The 25758-nt window shown below is 43.0% G+C and overlaps 4 protein-coding genes and 1 non-coding gene across 7 annotated transcripts; 4 read left to right on the top strand and 1 right to left on the bottom strand.

Annotated features, from left to right (window-relative positions):
• Nucleotides 1-770: 770 nt before the first annotated feature.
• Nucleotides 771-11491, bottom strand: LOC130206508 (ankyrin repeat and SAM domain-containing protein 6-like). 3 transcript variants are annotated; one of them, XM_056434511.1, is made up of 18 exons: nt 10795-11491; nt 9545-9763; nt 9245-9443; nt 8886-9036; nt 7857-7901; nt 7505-7709; nt 7280-7386; nt 6367-6518; nt 5930-6155; nt 5342-5400; nt 4600-4794; nt 3960-4122; nt 3647-3867; nt 3337-3529; nt 2572-2639; nt 2190-2306; nt 1814-1910; nt 771-1680 (listed from the first exon to the last, which is right to left on the bottom strand). In XM_056434511.1, the coding sequence occupies exons 1-18, from the start codon at nt 11121-11123 to the stop codon at nt 1631-1633; spliced, it is 2796 nt and encodes a 931-aa protein (XP_056290486.1). In that variant the 5' UTR covers nt 11124-11491; the 3' UTR covers nt 771-1630. The 3 variants fall into 3 exon arrangements, with proteins under 3 accessions (XP_056290486.1, XP_056290488.1, XP_056290487.1); XM_056434513.1 differs by having other exon boundaries at nt 1826-1910; XM_056434512.1 differs by having other exon boundaries at nt 5342-5391.
• A 606-nt stretch (nt 11492-12097) lies between these two features.
• On the top strand, nt 12098-13971 carry rps20 (ribosomal protein S20). Its single transcript, XM_056433988.1, has 4 exons — nt 12098-12206; nt 13225-13324; nt 13508-13581; nt 13751-13971. Exons 1-4 carry the CDS (start codon nt 12204-12206, stop codon nt 13931-13933), a joined length of 360 nt encoding a protein of 119 aa, XP_056289963.1. The 5' UTR covers nt 12098-12203; the 3' UTR covers nt 13934-13971.
• Nucleotides 13371-13438, top strand: LOC130206729 (small nucleolar RNA U54). The gene has a single exon (XR_008834161.1). It is a non-coding gene; the product is annotated as a small nucleolar RNA U54 (small nucleolar RNA).
• A 1677-nt stretch (nt 13972-15648) lies between the features above and the next one.
• zgc:56231 (uncharacterized protein LOC406257 homolog) lies at nt 15649-21111 on the top strand (the record flags this gene model as incomplete). Its single annotated transcript, XM_056434720.1, has 17 exons — nt 15649-15756; nt 15927-16022; nt 16104-16223; nt 16327-16465; nt 16543-16727; nt 16848-16941; nt 17076-17252; nt 17342-17582; nt 17891-18037; nt 18165-18351; nt 18432-18590; nt 19362-19501; nt 19641-19806; nt 19988-20108; nt 20340-20410; nt 20510-20629; nt 20763-21111. Coding segments are annotated over 17 exons (2517 nt in total), but the record flags the coding sequence as incomplete, so codon positions are not given.
• Nucleotides 21112-21650: 539 nt separating this feature from the next.
• Nucleotides 21651-25430, top strand: rgs9bp (regulator of G protein signaling 9 binding protein). The gene is made up of 3 exons (XM_056434589.1): nt 21651-22088; nt 23431-23737; nt 24371-25430. The coding sequence occupies exons 1-3, from the start codon at nt 21993-21995 to the stop codon at nt 24745-24747; spliced, it is 780 nt and encodes a 259-aa protein (XP_056290564.1). The 5' UTR covers nt 21651-21992; the 3' UTR covers nt 24748-25430.
• The last annotated feature ends 328 nt before the right edge of the window (nt 25431-25758 follow it).

Below are 25758 nucleotides of genomic sequence, written 5' to 3'. Positions count from 1 at the left end.
AAAACCATATGCGAATGAAATCAATTGAATGAGTCTCTCCATATGCCACAGCGGGAAGTATTCCAAAAGGATGTCTCTCTCTCTCTTCCCCCCCCCACCCCTCCCGTTGGGTGCAGTTCACATCTGCCACAGCGCCTGAGAGGGACGCTTCCCTCCACCGAGTGATGCTTTTCATTACAGTCCACAGGAAGCCTGCCGCCTGGCTGTCTGGCCGATCCATATCCAGATCATCAATAAGGATTTCAACAACGCCAGCGTGTTGCTATTTGGTCGTGTTTTTTCCCTCCTCGCTGTAAACCCCACATACATTCTCAGCTGATGTGCTCACATGGCGAAGGAAGCCTTCAAAAACAAAACACCACCAACATGGACTAAGATGTATTGTAGGCTACAAAACATGTATTTCATTATTTCATTTGCCCCCATAAACTACTGGTCCTACCAGACCAGATTTGGCTGGAGATGAAGAAGAGACCTCAATCAGGGAGCTCAACTTCACAGAAACACTGATGACGGCAGCTGGAGGACAGCCCTGATCATGTATTGCACCAATGGAAGGTCACCGCCATCTTGTGGAAGGAACGTGGCTTCACCTCAGCTTTGATTTGTGAAAATAGTTCACACAAGCAAAGCTTGACCTGCAACCAGCTTTCCAACTATTAAACCCCAGCACCATTGAAAAGTTTGTATTCAGTTTATTTGTCATCAACTGAATCCTTTGGATTAAAGACACGGATCAAAAGTATCTGATATTTAGGGATGATGTCGCGCTCCATCGAACCAACTTTATTGACGGAGCCAGATGCAAAGACTCCATGGAAATGAGGCCTCGCTTTCAAACTAAACCGATGCGACTCATAAAATATTAAGATCTAAAACATTTTTTAAATCATAGTTATTGCATCATTGTAATGTTTATTCATTCATGACAGCACAGTCTTGAGTAAAAAGGATCTGTTCGTATATTGGCAAAAGACATAGAAGCAGCTCAGCTAACGTCTCTCAACATGTTCTTCACTCCTTTTTGGTCATGACATCTGCTCTGAAGTCCTAATCGCAGCATCACTGGATAATACCTCTTTTTATTGCATTTTGTATTGTTAGGCTCATAATCTCTCCTGTTCTCTTGATTTACTGTGGCATTTCTAAAATACATATGCTGTACCCTTCACATTTGTTTGGATGAAACGATCCCACGCCTCCCTCTCCCTCTGCTGTGTGTTTGATCTTGTCGTCTTTCAGAAACAGAAATTACTGAATCTCTCTGAACTGCATTCGCAGCAGACGTGGCCACCGTATCGCCGCGGCAAAAAACAAAATCATAAGTTGCTACACATCGAGTGCTTTGTCGCACAGCAGCAGGGCGCTGGACTCAGCCAGCCCTGCCACCTCGCCTGCTTTAGGTTCCACGGGAGGAACACTTTAAGTCCCCTTGGTCCCGGCGGGTTCGACAAAGGCCGGTCGTCAGGGTCTTAGTGGTCGTCTGGCGGCGGCCTCCTCCTGCACTAACGCCGCTAGTGGTCTGGGACACCGGCTCCCAAGGATTCCTCATTTATGTGCCTTGGCGAGAGGTCATTTTTAGTCTTATCTTAAGTAACTTGGGCGTACTTCCAGGCGGGCGTCAGCTGGGTTATCTTTTGTTGGGGGAACGAACCTGGTGTCTCATCCAACCCGTTGGTGCTGGGAACGAAAGGTGGAGAGAGAGAGAGAGAAAGAGAGATGGATAAAGAGGTGGAGAGACAGCTTATGATGTTGTCTTTGTGTGAATAGTGCACCGATGTCCAAGTGCCCAGCTCATTGGTTTGACACTCACAGCGTGGTTCACCTTGTTGTCTTTGGTTACTTGCGCTGCTCCCAAAGGACGACTGGAAGTTGTGGATGGTCTCCTGAAGGATCTGCCTCTCTCGGCCCTGATGACAGCCAACAACGGACATTTTAAATCAGAACACATTTTAAGGCACACTATACTTTCACATATCTTGTCCATTTTCCAATTTCCATGAACGTTCAAAGTAATTCTACCCATCTCCCCTTGCTCAAGATATTGACAATTTCTTACGATATAATGTTGAGTTGTACTGAGGAAAAGTGGAGACACATATAACCTCAGCCCCTAGAGATGCCTGGAAAAACACCACTGGGAGAAAAGGTTCCTTAGAGATTCATAATATAAAGTCAACCAAATGCACCTTTCCAGCATTTAGCTCTGTTATGGCAGCTAAGATCTGCTGTCTGGGTCCGTCCGTTTTAATGCCGAGTTCCCTCAAGTCTCCGTCTGTTAGAGTCAGGAACGCCTCCATGTCCACCTGGAAGCAGAGAACAGAAACAACGATTGACAACACCGTATAAAACACATGTAATAAATTACACATCTTTTAAACAACTCTTTTTTAAATATGAGTACAGACTGTACAGTCCATGCGGCCCTTTCAGGCAATGCAAGCAGTTCCCTTCAAGTTGAGAACTCATGACTCAAAACGGAGGAGAAAAAAAGAATCATGTAGAAGACAGACAATATATCTGAAGGAGAAATGCTTTTGGAGCTCCCATCTGACATAAAAGATAGAATACCTCCTGTTCCTCAAATATTGGCTGGTATTTCTCGAGGGACAGTTTCTTCAAGATGCTAGACAGCTCATCTGTAAAAAGTCAAAAACAACACATTGTATGATGTATGATGGAAGGAAATGGGATGACACTTGGAAATCACAGCCAGAGTTTGAACAAGTGGATTTAGTTTGTATGATTTCATGTGTGTTGATTATTTCTATGTCAAGGCCCACGGAGCACAATCCACTTAAGGTGATCAAGAATAAAAAACACCAGCCATTGTATTAAAAACTAGAATAGGCACTCGGTAGAGCGCATACCTTCGCATATCAAAAGATTGGACATTGAATTATGAACATTTTGGCATTAGTTGCATGCCAATTGGATAAAAATTGACCATGCTATGGTAAAAAGAAGATTTTGACCTTTTCATGACCTTGACCTTGACCTTTGACCCGATTGATCCCAAAATCTAATCAAATGGTCCCCGGATAATAAGCAATCATCCCACCAAATTTCATGCGATTCAGTTTAAATTTTTTTTGTTATGCGAGGAACACGCATACAAATAAATAATTTAATAAATACACGGCGATCAAAACATTTTCAATGCGAAGGTAATAACTACAGTCAATAATTGCGCTCATCGATGAATACCGCTTTATGCCTTTCTCTCAAGCATTTACAGAATTGGCCAAAAAGCTGAATACGTGTGGAATTGCTTTATGAACATCGTGGCGTACAGAAGAAGGATTTCAGTGTATGGATCCGTTAGCATGGTCTCACCTTCATCAGTTATGGTTCCACTGCTGGAGCCGCCGCTGCTCTTGGAGCGAGGATGGGAAGAGGCTGAGGACAGAGAGTCCCCCGGCCCAGTGGGAGGCTTGGGCGTTGAGGAAGGAGACGGAGTCAAAGTGGGCGACGTGCTCTTGGATGTGGAGGAATTCCCTGACTGAGGTCTCTTCTTCAACTCCATCTTCTACAAAAGGAAAAAAGGGTGGACGGCAGCTCCGGTTCACTGACGTGTTAGGAGGCACTGCCTTTACTTTGGCTGTTACGAACACAGTAACGACGGAAAGGAAAGCACAACGCAGACCCGTCTCGAGTGAATGTCGGGGGCCACCAGGCTGGGGTGTGAGGGGATCTCAGGGAGGTTGATATCAGGCAGCGGCATGCCGGGCGCCGAGGGTGGCAGAGGGGGTTGACTCTGTGTCTGGCTGTGCTGCTTCTCTGGAGCCTGGGCCTTCGCATCTATCAGGCCTGCTGCTCTCTTCCTTTGGGCCGCTATCTGGGAGAGAACACTGTCCGCACTGCCCCCTGGTGGAAGAAGGAGGCACACGCGTGTAAAACAGTTGCCAATGTTCCCATTGTGACAGGGTATGTTCGTGTCGGTCTGCGTTTGTGCGAACCTGAACGGTTATGAGAGTCCCGGTTGATCCCCGCCACTCCGTTGGAGCCTCCGGAGGAGTGGGGGGAGTGGTAGTGACCAGAATTTGATGGAGAGGAGGAGGAGGGCCCCTTGGGAATGCTGGGAAACTTAATGGACCTGCTAACCACGCGACTGATAGAGGTCTGACATTTAAAAGGAGAGAGAGAAAAATTTAATGTCAGAATATATTTCAATGGAACAACTCACCTCATCTATCATTTACAATACAACAGAACACCACGACATCTGGTCATCATTCACTATATTTTTACAAACATGACACCACTCCTCTTATTTATTAGTTAATTCATAATGCGCATGCACACACATATACACATGCATCTGTCTTTCTTTCTTCTTCTTCTAATTATTATTATTATTTTATTTATTTATACTCTGACTTTATGATGTTATGTCCATTGTTTTGTCGTCCGCATTGTTTCATTGTCCTCTAGGTGTTACGTCTATGTATTGTCTTTTGTCTTATAATAAAAAAAGAAGTAAAAAAATGTTTTAAAAAGGAGAGAGAGAAGGAATGAATCTCAAATGACTGATGGATGGTGACGAACATATTGAACGCTTTCTCACCAGAAGGGAACCCCTCGCCCACAAACACTCACAATATCTGAGTTTCCGCTGCTGTTCAGCTTCCTCTGGGGGGGCATGGGCAGGCGGGGCGCTTCGCTCTTTCCCTCGCCGAGGAGACGCGAACGGTCCGAGTGCCACGGTTCAAAGTTGGACGGCGGGAGGAAGGGAGGGATCACCGCTTTCAGCTTGTCGTTGGGCAGCCGGGTCAGGGGCGCACCACTTCTGAGCTAGAGGACATGGAATTACATACAATTATACTTCTACTAAAAGAACAACAAACCATAAACTTTGGGGCGAAAAAAACAAAAAACCTTTAACCCTTGTGTTGCCTTCGGGTCATTTTGACCCGATTCAATATTTAACCCTCCTGTCGCCTTCGGGTCAATTTGACCCGATTCAATGTTTAATGTCGGTGTTCTTTCGGGAGTCAACAAACAAACATAAAGTACCTCACACTTAAACTTGGAAAACAATGTTAATTCTAATAATTTTCTGGAGATTTTAATAGCTGGGGTCATATTGACCTCAAGGGTCAAATATGTTAGTAAATATAAAGGTACCAGGAGGGTTAAACATTGAATCGGGTCATATTGACCCGAAGGCAACACAAGGGTTAAAACAAAATATGATTACAAAGAAGTCCAAAAACACAAGAGAAGCAATCACGTTGTTTTAGCCAAGCATGTTAACGTTCTGGTGTCCTATAAGACGATTAATTGTCAGCACAACACTGCACGAGCTTGAAGACGTGTAAAAGGAAGCTTACACTCCTACCATAGTGGTGATAAGAAAGTCCTCCTTTTCAGAGTTTGCCCTGCAAAGACCTGAAACAACTGAATATAAGTCACGTTGACACATTCCCTCCACCACATCTTTCAACAAAAAATGTCATGCATTACATCTTTCCAAATTCAAGGATCAACATGCACATATGCAAAGTCTGTGACAGAAAGTAACTAAGTACATTCACTCAAGTACTGAACTGGAGTTAACTATTTCCATTTCATACTACTTTATATCCTATTGTACTTTTTACTCCACTTACTTTACAGATTCAGATTCATAATACCCAATAAGATTATGATGTACAGTTTTATTACTCTCATTGATTCCTTTCTGTGGGGGAGGGGTTCACAAGCGATACCTATCAGTAGCTTATACAAAGTAGCTCAACCTTCACGACAAACAACATTTAAGTGATGAACACATTAATGCTTAAATCAATATATTATCATACACATATATACATTGTTTTGAAATTCGTACATTTTGCATAATGAATATATTTACTTTTGGTACTTTAAGTATATTTTCAAAGCAGGACCTAACACTGACATCTATGATATCATCGCTGCTTCTCACCAGTGTCTTTGCTCTTGCCTGCCCAGGCCGTGCTGATGTCATCCGGAGTTTGTGCCAGCGCTCCGTTAGACGCGGCCTTCGGCTTCCGATTCGCCCTCATCGTGGCATCCAATGAGGGCTCAGCGTCGTCTGGAAATGGAGCCAGGCGGTTGGACGAGAGGCCGTGTCTCAGAGTGTGAGTCAACTTAAGCCGCCGGAACCGATTGGACATCCGACTCCACCAGGACTGAAATGGGGTGAAGCCGAAGATGAAATGAGGTTATAGAGTTAAAGAAAATGCTTTTCCCCCTCAAAATCTTTAGAACATCCAGTCATTTTATTAAAATCAGATTGACTTTGAGACTGTGTAGATTACATTTTAATTAAATAATGTACGGATGAAGAATCAGTACGATGTGATATGGGTTTATACCTACAGCGTGACGTAAGGTTTGTACCTTTAGGCCCCCCTTGTCGTCAGGTGGCACGGGGACGTTGTTGAGGGACTGTCGGCTTTTAGAGCGAGTCAGTAGAGCTCTGCTGCGGCGCTTCGACTTGTCCTTGTCTACTTGCATACACACTGATGCCAACAGACGCACCAACTCCGTGTCTGTGAACGGCCAGAGTAGACACACAATAAATGAATGAGGACTCACTGAGTGGAACGATTCATGGAAAACACCTGCAGGGGCTGTGTCGAGTGCTACTGACCGCTTCTCGTCAAGACATTAAAGGCTGCTGAGCCATAGCTTCATTTCAATAGCATTTCAGCTTTAAAGCTGTCAAAAGAAAGATATGATCTGAGCAGGCATCTGTCATGCCATATCACATAACACTGAACATCCATAAACACAATCTCCTTTGATAATAAAATGCCACTTATTCAAATAGCTTGTTGTATCCAACTAGCAGTCCAAAACCCAAAGATAAACACGTACTGTTGTAGAGCATGAAAACCAGCACATTATCAAGACCGTCACCTCGGAGGACCATGAGATGCAGTTGATAATCCTACTTTTCTAGGATTTTGCTTAAGTAAATATTCACATTTGAAGGCTAGCCACAATGTGACATTCTTTGAATTTTTACTCTCAAAATGTTTTTGAATTAAATTGAATTTAGATGGAAATTGATTTTCAGTCTACCGAATAACCAATTAATCAACTTATCATTTCAGCTGCTCTAAAACAATGTAACATCTAAAAGATGTAATACCCAAATAGGACCTCTACCCTCTAACGTAGGTCAAAGAGCTATCGAGAGGGTACATGTTTACAAATGTTAAAAACCTGATTTGAGGAATTGTTGGTTTAGTCTGAGCCCATTTCCCCAAAGGGCTATAAGACGAAGGGGCGGTCGTGCGGATGGTACCTGGGTCGTTGAGCAACATAACCAAATCAAAAGCGGTGTATCCATTCTTCGCTCGAAGGTTGACGTCGGCCCCTTGACCCAACAGGTACTTGACGATGTCTTTATTACTGCGAGGAGGAGGGGGACACAGAGAATGGGGAAGAGGCCACGACAGCGTCAGCATTCACGGTGGATGTGCGACGTCACGCTGGAGTTTCCCATAAGACACCAGCTTGTCCATCTTACCCGTGATAGGTCGCCTGCATTAAAGCGGTCCACCCATGGACGCCGTCTTGCTTGTTTATGTCGGCGTTCTTCTCCACCATCAGCTGCACCACCTCTAGCTGACCGCTCACTGCCGCTATCATCAGAGGTGACGCTCCCTCCTGATTGGATGAATTCACCTGAGTGGGATCCTCCTCCAAGATCTCCTTGACTAGCTGGGAGTTCCCTGAGTCAACACATACACACACACACACATACATTATGCACATTGATCAATTTAGTTGTGTTTTTTTGCATTACCTGTTAATCTTACAACCAAAATGCAGTTTCCTTGTAGTTTCGTTGCATCCATAAAGTATTCAGATGAACTCACCTAACTTGAGTGCACTGAACACATCCGGTCTTCTCTTTTCATCGTCTGTGGAGAAAAGAGCAGGAGAGTTTTCATATACTCTAAAACAACAGCCCAACTTGGCCAGATGCCACGAAGCTCAGCATCACCTGTTCATGTCGGGTGGGGGGGCATGTCAATAAATACTTATTACTGCTAAATTCACCGCTCACACGAATACAAGTAAACTTCAACAACAAGAAAAGAAAGAAGAAAAGAGTCAAACTGCAGATCTATAAAATAGATTAAAGCATGGAGCACTCTGAATGCGATTTATTTTCTTTTCATACACTGCCTATATTTTCAATTCAATTCAGTTTATTTTGCATAGATCAGAATTACAAATTACAAATTTGCCTCAGAGGGCTTTACAGTCTGAAAACATACGACATCCCTGTCCCAGGACCTCACAACAAACCTTTCACAGGGAAAAAAGAGAAGAAACCTTCCGGAGAGCAACAGAGGAGCATCCCTCTTTCATCCCAGCCGGCTACATGCACGAGCTGGATTTATCTTAACAGATGGATAGCGTCAGTGTCTCTGACAGAAGCTCTGGTTAGGGGTTTGGGTCTGATTTCAGAGGCCGAGGTCATATGAAATGTTCTGTGCAGGAAAACGAGCTACGAGTGAGAAGAGCTATCAGACATCAAAGAGACTGAGAGCTACCACTGCTGGTTTCGCTCTCACATCCGTGTTAATTGCAGTTCAAGACAGCAACAAACACACACACACACACACACACACACACACACACACACACAGGTATACCAACAGAGATGAGACGGATCCTTTTAAACTGTAAATAAATAAAAACACAACTTAATTACCAAGAATTCAATGCATGCTCACAAAAAAAAAGTCATAACTAATATGTGTGGGACGTGAGAGGCAGAGAAACATGTCAAAACATGAAACTGTGCTGGATTAGATTTGATTTATGTTCATCTACCAATCTCCCTGCCAGTACCATGCTGTGTTATGTAGGGAAGTGCACACGATTGATTGCCGTACCGGTCTGGGGTCGGACAGTGGTGATGGAGTCCAGGTAGGCCTTGATGTCTCTCTGTTTAAGCTGCATGGCGAGTTCAAAGGCCGTCTTGGACAGAACATTCAACCTGTCTGGGTCGGACCCACGCTCCACCAGCTGCTGAGTCACAGCCACCTTCAAAAACACGACAACTTCATTTGTCAGCTGCTCCGGTGACTCAAAACAAAGACAACTTTCCACCAGCTACACCTCGTCTGCCTTCGTGCTGCAACCGTGTTTGAGGCAAAGTCACATATTTCAAGATGTAAATACAGGTAAATATAATGTGTTAACGGCTCATTTAGTTTATCTATCCAACCAGCCACCAATCCATCCGACCCACCTTCCCACTGAGGGTGGCCACCATGAGAGGTCCCCAGCCTGTTGTCTTCTGGGAAAAGTTGACGTCAGAGCCCCATTCTAGCAGCAGGCGCACCGCGGCCTCGTGGCCATGCTGAGAAGCCACCATCAGGGCTGTGATGTCCATGAATTCTCTGCCGCCGCCTCCTGGACCGCCTTCACCACCTCCGAAACCAGCCGCACTGTGAACAAAAGATTAATCGTTGAAGGTGCTATTCAAAAGGTGAACTGAATTGAGTTCTGTTTTTAGTGGTTAATGCCTGTCAGAAAAAACGGCACAGACCTGCAGCTGTTGTTGTTGTTGCCATTTGAGACGGCCTCCGCAGCAACGGCCAGGTGATCATAGTCATCGGCGTAGGCACCGCTCTCCAGGAGCAGCTTCACCACATGAGTGTGCCCCCCTCGGGCCGCCATCGTGAGGACGCTCGCACCCAGACGGCTGCGTCCATTAATCTCTGCCCCGTTCTCCAACAGGATGTGGGCAACCGTCAGGTGACCAAACCTAGGTGGAGGATTGGAGAAAACAAATGAGATAGAGAGTGGGACTTGAAAAGATCTCCCAAGTTTAAGAAAGTTCATCAAACATGTTAAAAATGCACATGGGTACTTTTCTCTGAGCTGAATCTACATGCAGGGACCTGGTCCTCCTGTAACATGCCCAGTTAAGTTATGTCACACTTATACCTAATGTGTGATACACATATATATATATATATATGTATATATATATACATATATATATAGATATATATATATATATAATGTATTTTAAAATGAGAGGAAACTTGAGCATCTTGTAGAATGTTCACATTAACCAACTCTACAGTTCTCCATGCGCCTTCCCCATCGCTTGTGTGGTCGATTATATTGGAAGCAAAAACATGTGAAGGTTGCATTACAATCAGTGTTGGTCGAGTTTCTTGTGAGAGTTATGGATTATTTCAGATGTCATCATCTTTCACGATGGTCATCACAGGCTTCTCCCGCTCTTTCATGTAGGATCTTCTACCATATGGCATGCTGTGCATGGGCAGTGAAGCACTATGATGAAAAGATGACTTATGCTGAAGGATGAAGACTGGAAACTGCCTACCAGTTTGACATCAGACCTCAAGGCTGAACGGAAGGATTTCTCAAAAGGTTATTTGTCAAAGTGTCATGACACTTACGAGTGACCATCTTTTAATTACATAGGTATTAATGTGTCTACATGCCATAACTACATTCACATGATACCATGAAGCTGTTTTCATTAGCAGATACAGATACTGTTCTCCCAAACTATACGCTAGAATGTGGCTATTGCTTAACTAACGTGCATGTCTCACGATGCTCACCAGCAGTGTTACATGGGAGAAGTCAACAGTTATTTTTATGTTCCATTGAACGAATTGAACAATATAATTATACACTATACGATTGAAATAATTCCCCAGCAGACGCACGTAATATGTGAAATAAAATTGGAAACTTGTGTAATGGGTTTGGTTTGTACTTCATGCATCAGAACAGCGCGCGAGCCCGCAGCCCCACCTCGCAGCCTGCATCAGCGGGGTCCAGCCGTAGTTGTTGCGGCTGTCCACCGAGGTCCCCTTTCGTAACAAGAACCGGACCAGGTTCTCGTGACCACTGGCCGACGCGAACTGTAAGGCGGTGTTCCCCTCCTCGTCCGTAGAGTCCACCGGTACCAGGGACAGCATGTCTGCGGTGTTGCACTCGGACCCCGCTTCGGACCACAGCCTGCTCTGCCGTCCAGATTCTTTCGGGGCACCGGGCTCCAGGACCCCCCGGGCGGTTTCATAGTCGCCCTCGTCGCAGGCACGGAACAGTAACAGTGAGTTTGCGGGGACTCCGAAATTCATCTCCTCGTTAATAGTGCTCCTCCGTCTCCATTCAACTGCAGTTAAGTTTCATCGACCATAACGGTGCAACAACCACAACTTTTCCTGTCACTTGGCGGCGGCCTGTGGTTGGGAATCATGACGCACGGCAAAAATAAAATGTAGCTTCAAAGTCATTAACTTATATTCTACTTCTTAAGCTCTACAACAATGGAATCAACGTTTACCACCGTAACACATTCGCAGTATCTTTACGGGTTTCGACAAAACAACTTGTTTGGCTACCAGCCGGTTCCGTTACTTGTTCAGGGATCTGACTCGCGTCACTGCATCTACGAAACGACATCTGACTTCCGCTTTGGTCTTTCAAAATAAAACGAGTTTTCGCTGCACTCAAGTTGGTTGTGGGAACTCACACAACCCACGCTCAATTGAAAGAATATGGACATTATTCCTGATTATTGTTGTTATTTTTTACGTATTTTTTTATGTTAGTTAAGTTTAGTACTCGTATTATTATATATATATTTTAATATTTCGGAATCTTTGCCGGATGTTACAGTATGTTATCGTGTCTACCTTAACACCACCCTGGTGAAGCGGGTGGTTGTCCATGCTGAGTTTACTGATTTTACTGTCACATGTTGGACGGTTTCTTCGCTGGCTTTACATTCATTTAGAATATTATAAGTGTTCTTAGATGTGTACAAGATGTGGTCATACAATAACCATCATAAATAAAATGATGGAACGACATGAACTTCTATTCCATATTATTTGAGTTGTATACATATTGGCAAATATGCCCACATGATCTTTTAGATAGAAAGAAGGCCATTTATTCTGTCAGGCGTTTAAACTGGTGTTACGTTGACGTTTTCTTTTTAATATGAATGTAGCCACTAGATGTCGCTGTTGAGGTGGTCTGCTCTAAAACACGACAGAAGAAGTAACAGAGACCCGGATGAACCGTACATAAGCAGGAAACGGCCCTCTATTCTCTCTCTCTTCCTGAACAGCTAACCACGTTGGCACTTCTGTTTCTGGCTCACCGCTGTTCGCTTGAATTTGTCACGAATAAGTCGGTCAGGGATCATTGAAATGGTACGTGCTGTTTGAATATACCCGTTGCTCTTCTACGAAGTTTATGTTTTGTGGTGGTTTAGTAAATCAATAGTTTAAATATATCGTGGCGATTATGCCCAGTCTTTTGGCTAACGATAGCGCGGCACCTCGTGTCTGGTGAAGTAGCGTTAGTTAGCGTTAGCTCTCCCGCCAAGAGTCATTCACAAACTAGACTCTTAAATAATACTTTGCATATTGACAGGTTTAATCCCTTCATTTCATCCACTTCACCTTTCCACATTATTTTAGACACTATAATTCGGCATACTTTAAACGCATCAGCAGTCTTCGCTTGTCGTCAAAGCTTTTAAGATGAAGCCTCTCGCTCCCATTGTGTCTGTCGTCGGAATTCTGAAAGAATTGGACAAACTTTAATTGCAGGCGTTAACATTTCAGTAATGTCGGACGGGAAACTTTTTTATGATCGTTGCCGCATTTTGCTCTAATTCTAAGCCATCAGGACGATAGACGTGGCCAACATTAGCTGACGTTTAAATTGCTATTTTGACGTGTAGCGATCAACTATGCGTGTTCATAGTTTAAGCTTAGACGTAGTTAGCTACACTATAGCACGTTTATCGGGACGCAATAGTAACGGCGATAGTGGGCGCTCCACGTGGTAACCTGCGATAGGTGGTGATGCGTTTAGGTGCTCCCCGGAAAAATCTCCATCGTGCCCGACGCCCAAAACCATTGAAATGATTAATAAAACGATTTATGTTTATTTCGAAAATTTACAATAATTTATTTACTTTGCCATTATTTGAACAATGATTCATAGTAAACTTCTTTAGATTATTGATAGTTTTCTCATGGTAAACCATAGTTTGGAGCAAATATGTTGCTTTGTAATACAGGAGAAGGTATCCATGCCCCTAACTGCCGGGTCGTTCAGTAAATCTTTGCCCACAGACTTGTACTGCAGTACCCGGCTAATCTTATGTGAACTCTAAATGTCAGGGCCTGCTTCTTGATGATTTTGTTTCCACCCATGCAGGCTTTCAAGGACACTGGCAAGGCACCTGCGGAGACCGAGGTCGCCATCCACCGCATTCGCATCACCCTCACCAGCCGCAATGTTAAATCTCTGGAGAAAGGTAACTATGCTCAAAGTGGCTTTGTGTTGTGACTGGAATGTAGATGTGTGCTATGAGGATAAATTTCCAACTGATATCCCTGAAGACAGGATAATACGCTATTCTGAGCCCTCACCTTTTTAAGTAGCATGAAGTACTTCCTGGTTGCATGTGTTAAAAGATGTGTTTGCTTATAATCCCCAGTCTGCGCAGACTTGATCCGTGGTGCAAAGGAGAAGAGCCTGAAGGTGAAGGGACCTGTCCGCATGCCAACCAAGGTACTGAAGTACACAAACTTGATTTTAAAAAATTGCATGTGTATATGATGCATTTGCTGTAATACGTATTAAGGACTCACTGGAACAAAATGTGATTGTGGTAAACTCGTGGACAACTGTGCGGCTTTCTACGTTTGGTCAAGCTAAAATCTATTTCTTCCCCTTCCAGACTCTGCGCATCACCACCAGGAAAACTCCCTGTGGTGAAGGATCCAAAACCTGGGATCGCTTCCAGATGAGGATCCACAAGCGCCTGATTGATCTGCACAGCCCATCTGAAATTGTCAAGCAGATCACCTCCATCAGCATTGAGCCGGGTGTAGAGGTTGAAGTTACCATTGCAGACGCATAAACAATACAGATCACTCAATAAAAAAATGAACAAGGAAACTTTTGTTGGCTCTGTCTGAAGCAAATAATCTAAATGGATGGTGAAGAAGTTATTTTAGTATTGTGACAGTCAGGAAGAGGCAGAGCAGACTCAATGAAAAGTCTGAGGGCTGTTCAAGCCAAAAAAAGGAATTTGGTTCCCGAATGACTTTAACCATATTACATGAAGCTAAAAAGAAGTTTGGGAGCTGTGTATGTCTCAACAATTGGTGTTGAATAAAGGAACAACATTCACCATGGTGATGACTGAGGCAGCAGTCTACATAATTAACTTTTTTTTTTGATAAGTTGGCTGGTTATGTTTTATAAATTTCTCAATTCAGTTTATTTTGTATAACCCAACATTACACAATTGCCTTGGGGCTTTACAATCTACACATGACTCCACTTAAAGATTAATACAACTTGTAAGTCGATCATTAGAGCTAAAGTCATCTTACTGGACATGATACTTCATTTGTATCTGCATGGTTGATTTGAGAATTTCTTTTGTGACCACTTTAAAGATTATTAATAAATGCATACATGCTAATTAAGAAATATCAACTGCTTTTTAAAGCTTTCATTCAAGTGACTAATTCTACTTTCTATTTTCAATGATAAATTAATTTGTGTGTGAACTTACAATTATGTTAGTGGTCCATGTACCATGTGTCCAACAGTGGTTCTCAAATGGTACGTGAGATTTCAATACAATCATTACTTTGCGTGTTGGGACCTTACTATTACCAGTAGTGTTAGCCATGGATGCCTGTTTTTTTGTGAGGAATTGGTTATTCACACAACGCATCCTTCTGATGTATGTTTGCTGTCTCGCAGCTAAGTTATTTTTTTTTTGTCAGAGCTAGATCTGTGAGTTTAAAAAAAATATTTAATATGAGCAACCATTAAAAAATCCTTTACAAATAGTCTTTTAATAAGTATTCAATAAAACATTCGTTTATTATCATAAATGGAATTGTCTATATTCTAGATAAAATCAGACATTGATGGCACGGCGTTGTGTATGACCACAGAGCCAACAAGGGATGGTCCTCTCTCACAGCAGAGCTGGACTTGTCATAGATGGTACAATACAGGTGTCACTAATAACAGTAACGATGTCTTGTTGTGGTCAAGAGTGACATTCAACCATGTGTGCACGATACCGCCGGTGCTTAGCCTGCAGGTGACAAGTCAAAATAACCTCCATGAAAATGGCTTTTTTAACAAGGATGTGTTTTATTGCATCTGAATTCAACTCGGAGGAAGAATGTGTTGTTTCTGCGTAGAAGTGTTAGTCTGGATTTCTGAACCCCTTTCCAAAAATGTCTTGAGCAGTCTGGGAACATACCTTTTAGTGACTAATGGAAAAACGAGTCTTGGTCATATTTTGGTAATCAAATAAATACAACATTTCCTTTTTAGTTGTTCTCAAACTATGAACATTCAGAGATTGATCTTGAGGCCTTGATTTGATACACCTCTGTTGAACCGGTGAAGGTCTGAGCTGGTTGGTCAGTCCTGCTGATTTGCTTAACTTCACACCTGCTTTCAATAAAGCAAATTAACAGCTCCTCCTGGATGCTCATTGGGGGAACGCCATCAGACATGCGTGTAGGTGAAATACATCATTCTTAAGGCCAAAATCTCTTTCGGTCAGGGGGTTGTAAGATCTTTGTGTTCATACATTAATCGATCGACGTGTTGGTGCTTCCTCGCATCGAGATGAGTACAGCTCATTTGAAGGATGAGGACAGCATCAATATGCAGCCGGTTGACATGGATTTGACTTCACCCGAGCAGGTAATGTTTTTAGTTTAGGGTTGAATCGAACAGTACCACAACTCAGATTCTGTTTCATGTTGTACTCTCATGAGGCTGTCAGGATGCCTGTACCTGGGCCAGAAGGACTTGGATATGCCCTCTGCACTGCGGTTTAGTTTCCCGCCTGGTTTGCCTTCTTTGTGTTTTAGACTGAGCTGCCGGGTAGACCAGAGGCGCAGACCATGAGGGTGTACCTCAGAGTCAGGCCCTTCTCCAAAGAGGAACTCTCTGACGGGGAGGATCAGGTACAAACTCCCTATGAGCGCACTCCGTGCACACACGCCATCATTTAGATGCAGCCTTATGAACTGGTGTCTTCTCCTCAGGGTTGTTTCGTGATTGAAAACAACCAGACGGTGACACTGAAGGCACCAAAGGGTTCTGCCACCATGAAGAGCAGTGAGAAGGGCATCGGCATGTCGCTCCACAAATTCTCCTTCTCACAGGTCTGCAAAATTGTCGTATTGCTCGCATATCTGTTTGAAATATACTGTGGCTGAGCTTTGTGCTTTAGTTTTTAGAACCAACCGTCCTTCTGTTGGCTTTTAGATTTGTGGACAAGAGGTGACTCAGTCCGAGTTTTTTGAGGACACTGTCAAACGCCAAATGTCTGATTTCTTGGATGGAAAGAATGCGCTGATATTTAGCTACGGTGTAACCAACGCAGGGAAAACCTACACAATCCAAGGTAAAGATAGAAACTCAACGGCATCCGAACGAGAGTAGAAGTTGCTCGGCCGGTCTAAAGTATCTGAAATGTTTTAGGGACTCCAAAAGAGCCCGGCATACTCCCTCGAGTGCTGGACGCCTCCTTCCACTACATCGGGGGCCGTCTGTATGAGGGGATGGACCGGAAGCCCTACCTCATGAATGATGCACAGTATCTGGATCTGGACCAAGTCAAGCAGGAGAGAAGTGCTAAAGCTGCCATTTTTGCTTCAGTCAAAGATGTGAGGGAAAAGTCTTGCCTTTTTTCTTCTTCTTTTTTTTATATGGCATCTCCAGAAATATTGCTAAGAGTTTTTAGAATCGATAAAGCCATAATTCTCCATCTCTTTGTTCCCATGCAGGAATGTGATCCTCTCCGGGCCGGTGGTGTTTCAGAGTCCTCGTCTTCTCCCTCCACCCATTTCTCTTCCTCCCCTTTTTCCTACGATCAGACCGGTAGCACCATACATTATTCACACGGAACATTTATTTGTCTTGCATTGTAAAAAAACGGTTTAAGCTTGAAGTTGTCAAAATGTCATTATACATTATCCTTAATTTTTCACTCTCTGTATTCATCTCCTTTTTAGTGTTTGCAAGCGACTCACCAGAAGCAGGCAGCAGCCAGTTCGCTTTATGGATTGCATTCTTTGAAATCTACAATGAGTGTGTGTACGATTTGCTTCAACCCCCTTTGTGCTCAAAGTCCAAGCGACGTGCTGTTCTTCGTGTGTGCGACGATGGTGTTGGAAATGCTTACGTTAAAGGTGAGCGGGACTTCATCGGGTGTTCTCTAATTGGTTGAAACATGCGTTGCCCGAGGCTTAAAACTGAATTTATTTACTTGTTATTTCAGATCTCAAGTGGATTAACATCCAGACCCTGGGAGAAGCCTCCAGACTGCTCCAGTTCGGAAACAAAAACCGAAGTGCTGCAGCCACAAAGATGAACCAGTCGTCGAGCAGAAGGCAAACTTTGTTTCGTTGTGTTGGTGCCATTTCTGTTCTCAAAACTCAACCCTGTTTTCCTTACAGCCACAGCATATTTACCATGAAGTTACTGAAGATCGATGGCAGTACGGTTGAAAGGATCTCTGAGTATGTATCTCTCAGACGTCGTGAATATTTAAACAATGCTTATGTGGTTTTGTTTTGTGTGGCTGCATTTGTTAAAGTAGCTGTGAGGAAGTAGGGCACATGGTGAAACAAAGGGCATACAGTGAAGAGAAACTGAAAAAGAAAGCAGACTATTTAACCACCTACAATGCATCCAAAGAGGTTTTAATAAACACCAGACATGACGTGAAAGAGATTTGTTGAGTTATTGGACCCGATTGAAAGTTTGTGGTCTCTCCAGCACCATGAAAGGACTTATAATGCATAAAATAACTATTTGTTTTCCTCAGGTTTTCTTTGTGTGACCTGGCCGGCTCTGAGCGATGCAACAAAACCAAGACGTTCGGGGAGAGGCTGAGGGAGGCGGGGAACATCAACACCTCGCTGCTCACTCTGGGGAAGTGCATCACTGCCCTCCGAAACAATCAGACTGACGGGTACAGTTGGTTCTTCATGCGTCACCACCTATAAATACTTGTTGAACAAGTTATGCAAGGCAGAGACTACGCTAAAGAGTGGATATTTTTGCATTGCTAAATCCCAGCAACGTGTGCTTTTTACCAGAATGAAGAGCAGCAACATTCCCTTCAGAGAGAGTAAGCTCACCAAGCTCTTTCAGGCAGTTTTCTGCGGCAAAGGAAGAGCGTCGATGATCGTCAACATCAACCAGTGTGCTTCCACCTACGATGAGACTCTCCATGTGATGAAATTCTCTGCTGTTGCCAAACAGGTTAGTCTTGAATACATAACGGTGTGTGAGGAAGCGGCGCATTGAGACGGACCTTCTAAAGAAGCTACTGATCATCCCTGTGCTGTCTGCAGGTGATGCAGGACAAGCCTCTGGAGTCTCCTACTCCTTGTTTGGTCGGCCGTGACGGCAAGCCTCTGAGTAATGGGCTGATTGACAGCCAGGCCCTGGAGAGCTACCTGTCTGAGGAGGAGCTGCTGGATGAGGAAGATGAGGCGAACATGTCTTTGCTGCCACAGAATGTAAAACTGCTCCTCCATGCCACAGTCTTTGTTTCAAACTAATGTACCAGTTGTATTTCTGGGATCAGAATCAGCCCCATGTGTTTTACTTGGGTGGGTTTACCCCGACTACTGGCCAACAGGTTCCTGCACATTGCGGTAGTTTGCCTTCATGTGAGAAGGCCCTGGTTGGTTCAGTAAAGGTCATGGGTTGTGTTGAAAAAGACTATTTTCTGGTAAAAAGCCATGAAGGCAAACTTCACCCTCAATTCTTCTTTTGGGGGTTTGTGAAGACATTCACGGTCCCTGGAGGATAACGCCTACTGAATGTAGCGACCGCCCCCCACCCCTGACTTATCCTCAAATGCCATGAAGGTCACATTTTTAGCTTTTGAGAAATTTCTGAACCGTTTCTGTTTTGTGCCGACATTCATTGTGCCCAGTGGATGAATCTTCATGGCTTTGGTGATTCCCTGATGAATTGTAATTTATTTTTCTATCTCGCTCAATCATCAGGTCAATGCCTAATAAACTGACATACCTATCCCCATCCACAGTAGTTTTACGCCGTGTTTAATGCTGATTGCCAAACATTAGCGACCTAAAAGGGAAAATCACCTGCTGAATATCTGCACCTTGGCATCGTCCCTGACTTCAGCATTTAGTTCCAACCGCTGCTGTAGATTCTTAATGCTTTCTCAAATCCAGCAGATGGGGAATATTTCACCACTCATTCTAAGATGCACTGTGCAGACTAAGATCATCTCTAATGTTTTACTTTTCGTCTCGTAGGAGCTTGTGAATATGATTGAAAGCCTGCGAATCAAACTCCTGGCTGAGCGAAGAAGAAACCTGGTTCAGGAAATGGAGATTCGGAAAGAAATGGGAGATGCCATGTTACAACAGCTCATGGAGAGTGAAGAGCTCCGCATGTAGGTTACTTTTTAATTTATACGAGAAGGAGAGTCATGTAGCTCTGTGATTGTGTGCAACCGAGGTGAGGGGTCAGCAGCCATAACTTTCTTTAACCCTTCGTTAAACATCTAAATGATGTTTGCTTTGACTGTGTAGTGGACAGATAGAGGAGCAGAAGGAGAGCTACCAAGAAAAGCTGGAGAACACGTTTGAGATGTACAAGGACGCCATCAAAGAGCATGCCTACCAGTGTGCTATGAACAATCTGGAGGACGACTTTGTTCCTCTCGAGGAGTTCATTGCTGTACAGGAGAAAGTGGAGGTATGGCATTTGATCAGTTTAAAAAACTAAACGTTTTGCTGTTTTCCAATAATACATTTCTCAAATCTCAACTGCTATATATTGATTTGTGAAGAGCCAAATTGTAGTCATCTGATATTGTTAAACTACCAAACCAAGCGGTCAGATTTTTGGTTTGGTCTGTCTCACCCACTGCATGTAGGCCCTGACTCGTAAAATGTCAGAGTTGGAAACCGTGACCAATATTGAACGGGGATTGTGTGCAGTACCAACAGTGGACCAGTCGAGCCAGACTCAACCATCCAAATCGACGGAAGCAAGAGGTAAACACACACACACACACACACACACACACACACACACACACGTGAATGTAGACACCTTTGTTTTAAATTAGAGTGGATCATGAAAGCTTAAGATGCGTGTTTTTAGTTTATTTTTCCAATCTTTTGAATTTGTTATTTATATATTGTCCTCCCTGTCTTGTTTCATTGAGCGCACCATCTTTAGTTATAAGGGCAATAAACGTCACTCGGCTCATTTCCTCTCCACAGCGGAAGATCGCGGCAAATTGCTGTACAAAGAAAAATGTGCCCTCGAGAAGATGTGCGAGGATAAACAACAGGTAACGAGGGCAACATTTGAATTCTGTAATTGAATTAAACTTCACCTGAGGCTGGTTCTGCGATCACTTGCTCAGTTTTACATTTAATTTTTGGTGCAGTTGATTTTGTCATTAGAGAAAAGGCTGATGGAGCTGAGTGAAACTCTTCAGAAGGTCAGAGATGGCTTCCTGGAGAAATCTGTTGCTGTGGAGGTTTTGCAGAGGAAATGTGATGATCAGGTGAGATAATACAAAGTGCGACAAATCCTACTCGTAATGGCTTTAATAAACAATACAGTTTGACTGGATCCAGACATGATGACCGTGTCTGGATGAAAACTCTTCTTTTTTTTCTTTTTCTTTTTTTCACAAGACGAAATCCATGGCCGCCATCCGACAGCAGAGCGTTGAACAGGACCGGGAGATTGCCTCACTGAAAGCAGAACTTGCCACGTTCTCCCAGAACTCTCCTGTGAAGCCCAAAACCAAGCGAGGCCTGCTTGCCAACATCAAGGAAGCGGTTTCTTCTCCACGGACGGGCACACCTGGGCGACCGCAAAGGAAAATGGTCAAGACTGCACACCACTCGGCAGCATCTGGACAAAAGGAGAGGGATTAAACATGGACAGTTTTAGGGTACCTGGAAATGAAACCGCAAGTGTGACCCTTTATTTTATTCGGGTGTAGTGTATTTCTAATGTTTCTTTTTTTTCAAATTAAATTGCTTCAACTTTTAGGTGTGAAGTCATTGATTTTAATCATTTACACTATGAAATCCAAAATTTTGAATAAGCTTACTTTGTCATTTGCATACATTTTTCTTTCGTGCTGTATACACATAGAAGCCCTTACACACTTCTATAGAGCTGTCACGCCAGGGAATTCGTGCTTTGAACCTTGTGTCAAATGAGGCCATCCATTATCTAGAGCCTGAGAAAAAGTAAATGACAAAAGACCGTGATGGGTCAAAGGAAACATACACAGTTCAATTCCTTAAGTGCATCAATATTTGATTATTGGTCTATTTTCACACAGCCACTAAGATTCCTTCATTCTTAACAAATTCAATAGAAGAAACATGGCTAATATGAAATGTGTCCTGGAGTTTATTGACCTTTACAGTTGAGTGACTGAGTTAACGGAGTGCAGCCTCCTCTCAGTTAGTGAAAGGGTCGTTGTGGGAGAGGCGGCCAGCTGCTCTTCCAGCGCTCTGGTCTCAGTGATAGTTAATGAGATTAGCCGTTCGTCTCAGTGCGAAGGGGTCAATCACAGGATTACCACCTTGCTGAGGAGTGACATCAGTTAATTACACTTTTTCTTTTCTTCATTACTTAGACGGTCCCACTTCTGGCTCTTTGTGACATTTTTTTTTCTATGTTATCCACCAAAGCATGTGTAGCAGCTGTAATTGCAGTTTAGTCATTGGAGTGGAATTTTGCAATGCATCACGCGGCTCTGGGACTGAGTCAGTCTCAACCCTCAGCCACTGAATGAAGCATCTTCCAGGGGAGGAAGGCGCAGGGGCAGCCAGAGAAGTGACGGGCAGCTGGACCAAAATCTTGCCTGCTGTGGCGGCGTCTGCGACTCTGGACAAGTCATCCTCATGCCACTTGTAAATATCAAAGTGGGTGATGATTGCACAGTTAGTACAGACAAGGCTTTGGCTGATGGAAAGGCTCTGGTGGATTCTTTGGTTAAGGTAAGCTGCTTCAATTTGTAAACGTCTCATTTGTGCCACAACTATTAAGAAAATGGAATGTTGTGGTGTAATTCTGACATATTGCATTTATTATGGCTGGTGGTATTTTACAATTGAACAAACTGAAGAAATGTCACAAAACTCCAATGAGGTTGTTTCATGTATTTTTTAAAAGTTGCTATGTTTGAAATCAATTCTATCATTTCTATTTATATTAATATTTCACTGACTAAACTTACACAAGACATCCAAGCATCATTTCCCCCCCCTCTGGCTAAAAAAGCACTCTCACTGGTCCACTGCGTCTTTGTGACCGTTTCAATATCTTTGTTGGATGCATGGCATTTTGTTTGTTATTGACATGCATGCAGTTGGTTTAACTTCAATTTTCTATCATATGACAGCTATTTATGGCGTATGGTAGTATTAATATTTGTTTGCACCATGAGAAGTATTTGGTCGTCTACAATCCAGATTTTAGCTGCACACTAAATATTTGCTTGATATGCAGTTGATTTATTGTTTTTCTACTGAGAGCTTTTACTTCTAGTAAGCATTGAAAATACAGTACCACAGTTTAAGTTATGCACAAATACTATATGGAAATGCCAATGCATACAGCATATGTGGTTACCATTGTATTCTCGTTCAGCTCTCCACGCTGCACGAGTGTACAAGGTTGTTTTGGCTTATCTAGAAATAGATCGATAAGGAGTTTAATTGTGATATTTTTCATTGAAACTCCTCCTGCTAATCCTCCACGGCTAAGCTAATGCCTATTAATAAAACACAGTATTAGGATATGATCTCAATCATAAAAGCGGAAATGTTTTTACAGTTATTGTTACAAGCAGCTTCAGATAACCAATGTATATTTATCAATTATTTTTTTACCAATCCAAAGGCCAGTATTTAATAATTCAACCACTGATTTTGTCCATTTGTCTTTTCAACAGTGGATATATTTAAAACGTAATAACAAAATGAATGTGTTCACAAGAGGACAGCTATGTGGTCTACTGTATACTGGGTCAGCTGATGTGCACAGCTGGGGCGCTTATTGATGCCAAGCGCTTTGGCTGTTCCTGTTATGAACTTTGTTCCAGGAGGAAGACACAGATTCTTGCCTCCAATGTGTATCAGACAGTTTTCAGGTCTGAGTTGTTACCAGGAACTAATCGCTTCTCTGAGATATCCAGCAAGGACACTAACATATATTCACTCAAGCAACTACAGAGGTGTGTTGGCTGCTTGCACACAGCTTCTGGTTCCCCTAATTTCACCCAAGGTTTGCATATCAATTAGCACAGTTAAATATTGATGTTTTATTTTCTCCACACAGGTGGTGGCATGTTACCGGCACTTGGCCTCATGTGTCGGTGGGTGCACAGACAGTTTGCAGCTGCGGGAGGAGTTGCGGCAAACACGGGAGAAAGCCCAAACGTTATCCGAGTCCATCTGTGGTCAACTGACCTCACAGCTCCGAAACAAGAGACTGCCTGAGGGGCAGCGGAAGGAGATGGAGCTCCTCTGGGTGGCCTTCTCCTCCAGTCTAGAGCTCCTCCATGTTGACATGTGCAAAGTTTTCAACGTGGCGGAAATCTTCTCTCTGGCCAACACTGATAGCCTGGTGCAAACTGGCCTACAAGGTGAATTATAGCCTTGCACCTCATTGTATAGGTGAATCGTACTTCAGGGGGTAGATTAGTCAAGGGGAAGCACATCAAGTCAGTCATTCAAAATACAATTTAACCAGGGACTAAATTTAGCATTTAATACAACACAATCTACAAAATCATTTCAGAGATGATTTGTGTGTGAATAGGACTGAAATGATGAGTAGCAACATGGACATGTGTTTAAATGAAATACAGTGATTTCCCCCGATGGCTTTCAGAGGTAAGGTGTTTTCTACAGTATCAATTACGAGATTTAAAAAAATCGGTTTGTACAAATCTCTTGAATATGTATTTAACTTTATATACATGTGTAAATAGTCTGATATGCCAAATGTTCGTTCCACATCCTAGTTATGCAAATCAAACCATGATGTCATGAATTTTGTGGCGGATCTCTGAGCAGGCAGCTGCTACTTTCCTATGAAATCTACGTATGACAACAGTTTAGAGCTACTGCTTCAGCCCACCCTCACTGATATGAAAAGAAAATAATAGAAGCGCTTCAACAGTATAACGGTCATGGGGTGAGAATGTGTTGCAGGCTGCAGTAGAATCAGTTAAATCAAGTTTGACTGGATAAAAAGTTTAATTTTGCCAATGCAGGAGGAGGCAGTGAGGTGGCAGCGCGGGCCCTCAGTCTTCCAGACTTGAACCAAGCTCAGAGCCCAACCCTCCCTGCTGGGCTCGAGAACCAGGAGCGCAGCACCATGGAGCAGGAGATCAGCCAAATTGACCACATGATCGATGACATGGAGATGAAGGTCAACGTGATGCGCTGGATGGTGCAGCCCCATGGGCCGCAGTACACAGACCCACTCAGCAGCACCGACAGCGCCTCCCTGGGTCTGTTCTCCGTCGATGAGGAGCAGCCTGGACACCAGCCTCTATGCCAGCGCAGTCAAATCGTTGTGCTCTTATTGATGTTTGCTGTTGCTTTGGTGTCAGCCACTTTATCCGTCTGTATTGTCATTTTTGCATGAGCTAAACCTTAATACACTCAACTTATTGTATTTCTTTCACAACCCCCGTAAAGCTCAGGAATGCTGACACAAATAACTACTGAGAACACAGTATAGTTTTCTTTCCATACTCATTCCATTTTGTAATAGCTGCTAAATTATGTGCTAGTGCATGAGATTTGTTCAAGGATACGCTGCAATAAATCTGGATGCAAACCAGTTTTCCATTTATTGCAGTAACTAACGCTGCTAAACACTTTGAACTGTCTTTGTTGAACAAAATGACAATAAAAAACATGGCCAGTGAGATCTGGTTTAAAATTAAAATAGCATAAATGACAGGCGGTTGATTTTACTTTACCTAAATGTTAAAATAAAACAATAATTCCCATTGTTTTGTACAGTACATTCTCCTTTCCTAAAAAAAACAAGTCAAAGTCAAATTGTTTTCCTTGTTGCCATTGAGAAGACAGGTGCTGATGCTTTGTAGTTAATATTCTGTAATAAGCAGAATATTCACTTCCAATGACATTTTTGATTCAGTTTTACTTGTGTATATAATATTTGCTGTAGAGCACTGACAATGTATGGTTATGCATTGTAGATGTATTAACTTTGTTATGATACTGTTTTTCATTAATTTGACTAACACCTTGGTAAGTTTATGCACATTTAAAAGACATTAAATTACCCATTCTACTATTGTTTTTGGTGAATTGTTCTGTTTTTTTACTTTGGAAAAAGGTTAATACAATATAAATACAATAGGATCTACGGATGTCTCTGATGCTTATGGCTATAACTGTGGGCACACTTATACCTTTATATGGAGAAACATCATTGAAAGTTAAAGAAGTTTAAGTGACGACAAAGTGTTGGTTTCTTAAAGAGGATTGTTTTCTCAGTGGACCCATTTCCCCCTCGGGTGTGTGCAGCCAGCGAGGTTCTTTATCTTTATGTTCATGTTTCATCGCGCATGTTTACGCACAAACTGTTTTTGTGTCATGTGATGCCAGGGCAGGGGATTCGGCT

Source organism: Pseudoliparis swirei, chromosome 16, assembly GCF_029220125.1.
Source record: "Pseudoliparis swirei isolate HS2019 ecotype Mariana Trench chromosome 16, NWPU_hadal_v1, whole genome shotgun sequence".
Taxonomy (NCBI): domain Eukaryota; kingdom Metazoa; phylum Chordata; class Actinopteri; order Perciformes; family Liparidae; genus Pseudoliparis; species Pseudoliparis swirei.
Note: the sequence above shows the minus strand (reverse complement) of the source record. Positions and strands in the feature narration are given on the sequence as shown.

Coding starts and splice junctions, on each gene's coding strand:
- LOC130206508 (XM_056434511.1), bottom strand. CDS start 11,123: ATGAATTTCGGAGTCCCCGCAAACTCACTGTTACTGTTCCGTGCCTGC. Junction 9,037..9,244: donor TGGCCACCCTCAGTGGGAAG/GTGGGTCGGATG, acceptor GTGTTTTTGAAG/GTGGCTGTGACTCAGCAGCT. Junction 2,307..2,571: donor CAATATTTGAGGAACAGGAG/GTATTCTATCTT, acceptor CTCTGCTTCCAG/GTGGACATGGAGGCGTTCCT.
- rps20 (XM_056433988.1), top strand. Junction 13,325..13,507: donor TGTTAAATCTCTGGAGAAAG/GTAACTATGCTC, acceptor TATAATCCCCAG/TCTGCGCAGACTTGATCCGT. Junction 13,582..13,750: donor CTGTCCGCATGCCAACCAAG/GTACTGAAGTAC, acceptor TTCCCCTTCCAG/ACTCTGCGCATCACCACCAG.
- rgs9bp (XM_056434589.1), top strand. CDS start 21,993: ATGCCACTTGTAAATATCAAAGTGGGTGATGATTGCACAGTTAGTACA. Junction 22,089..23,430: donor TGGTGGATTCTTTGGTTAAG/GTAAGCTGCTTC, acceptor TTCTCCACACAG/GTGGTGGCATGTTACCGGCA. Junction 23,738..24,370: donor GGTGCAAACTGGCCTACAAG/GTGAATTATAGC, acceptor TTGCCAATGCAG/GAGGAGGCAGTGAGGTGGCA.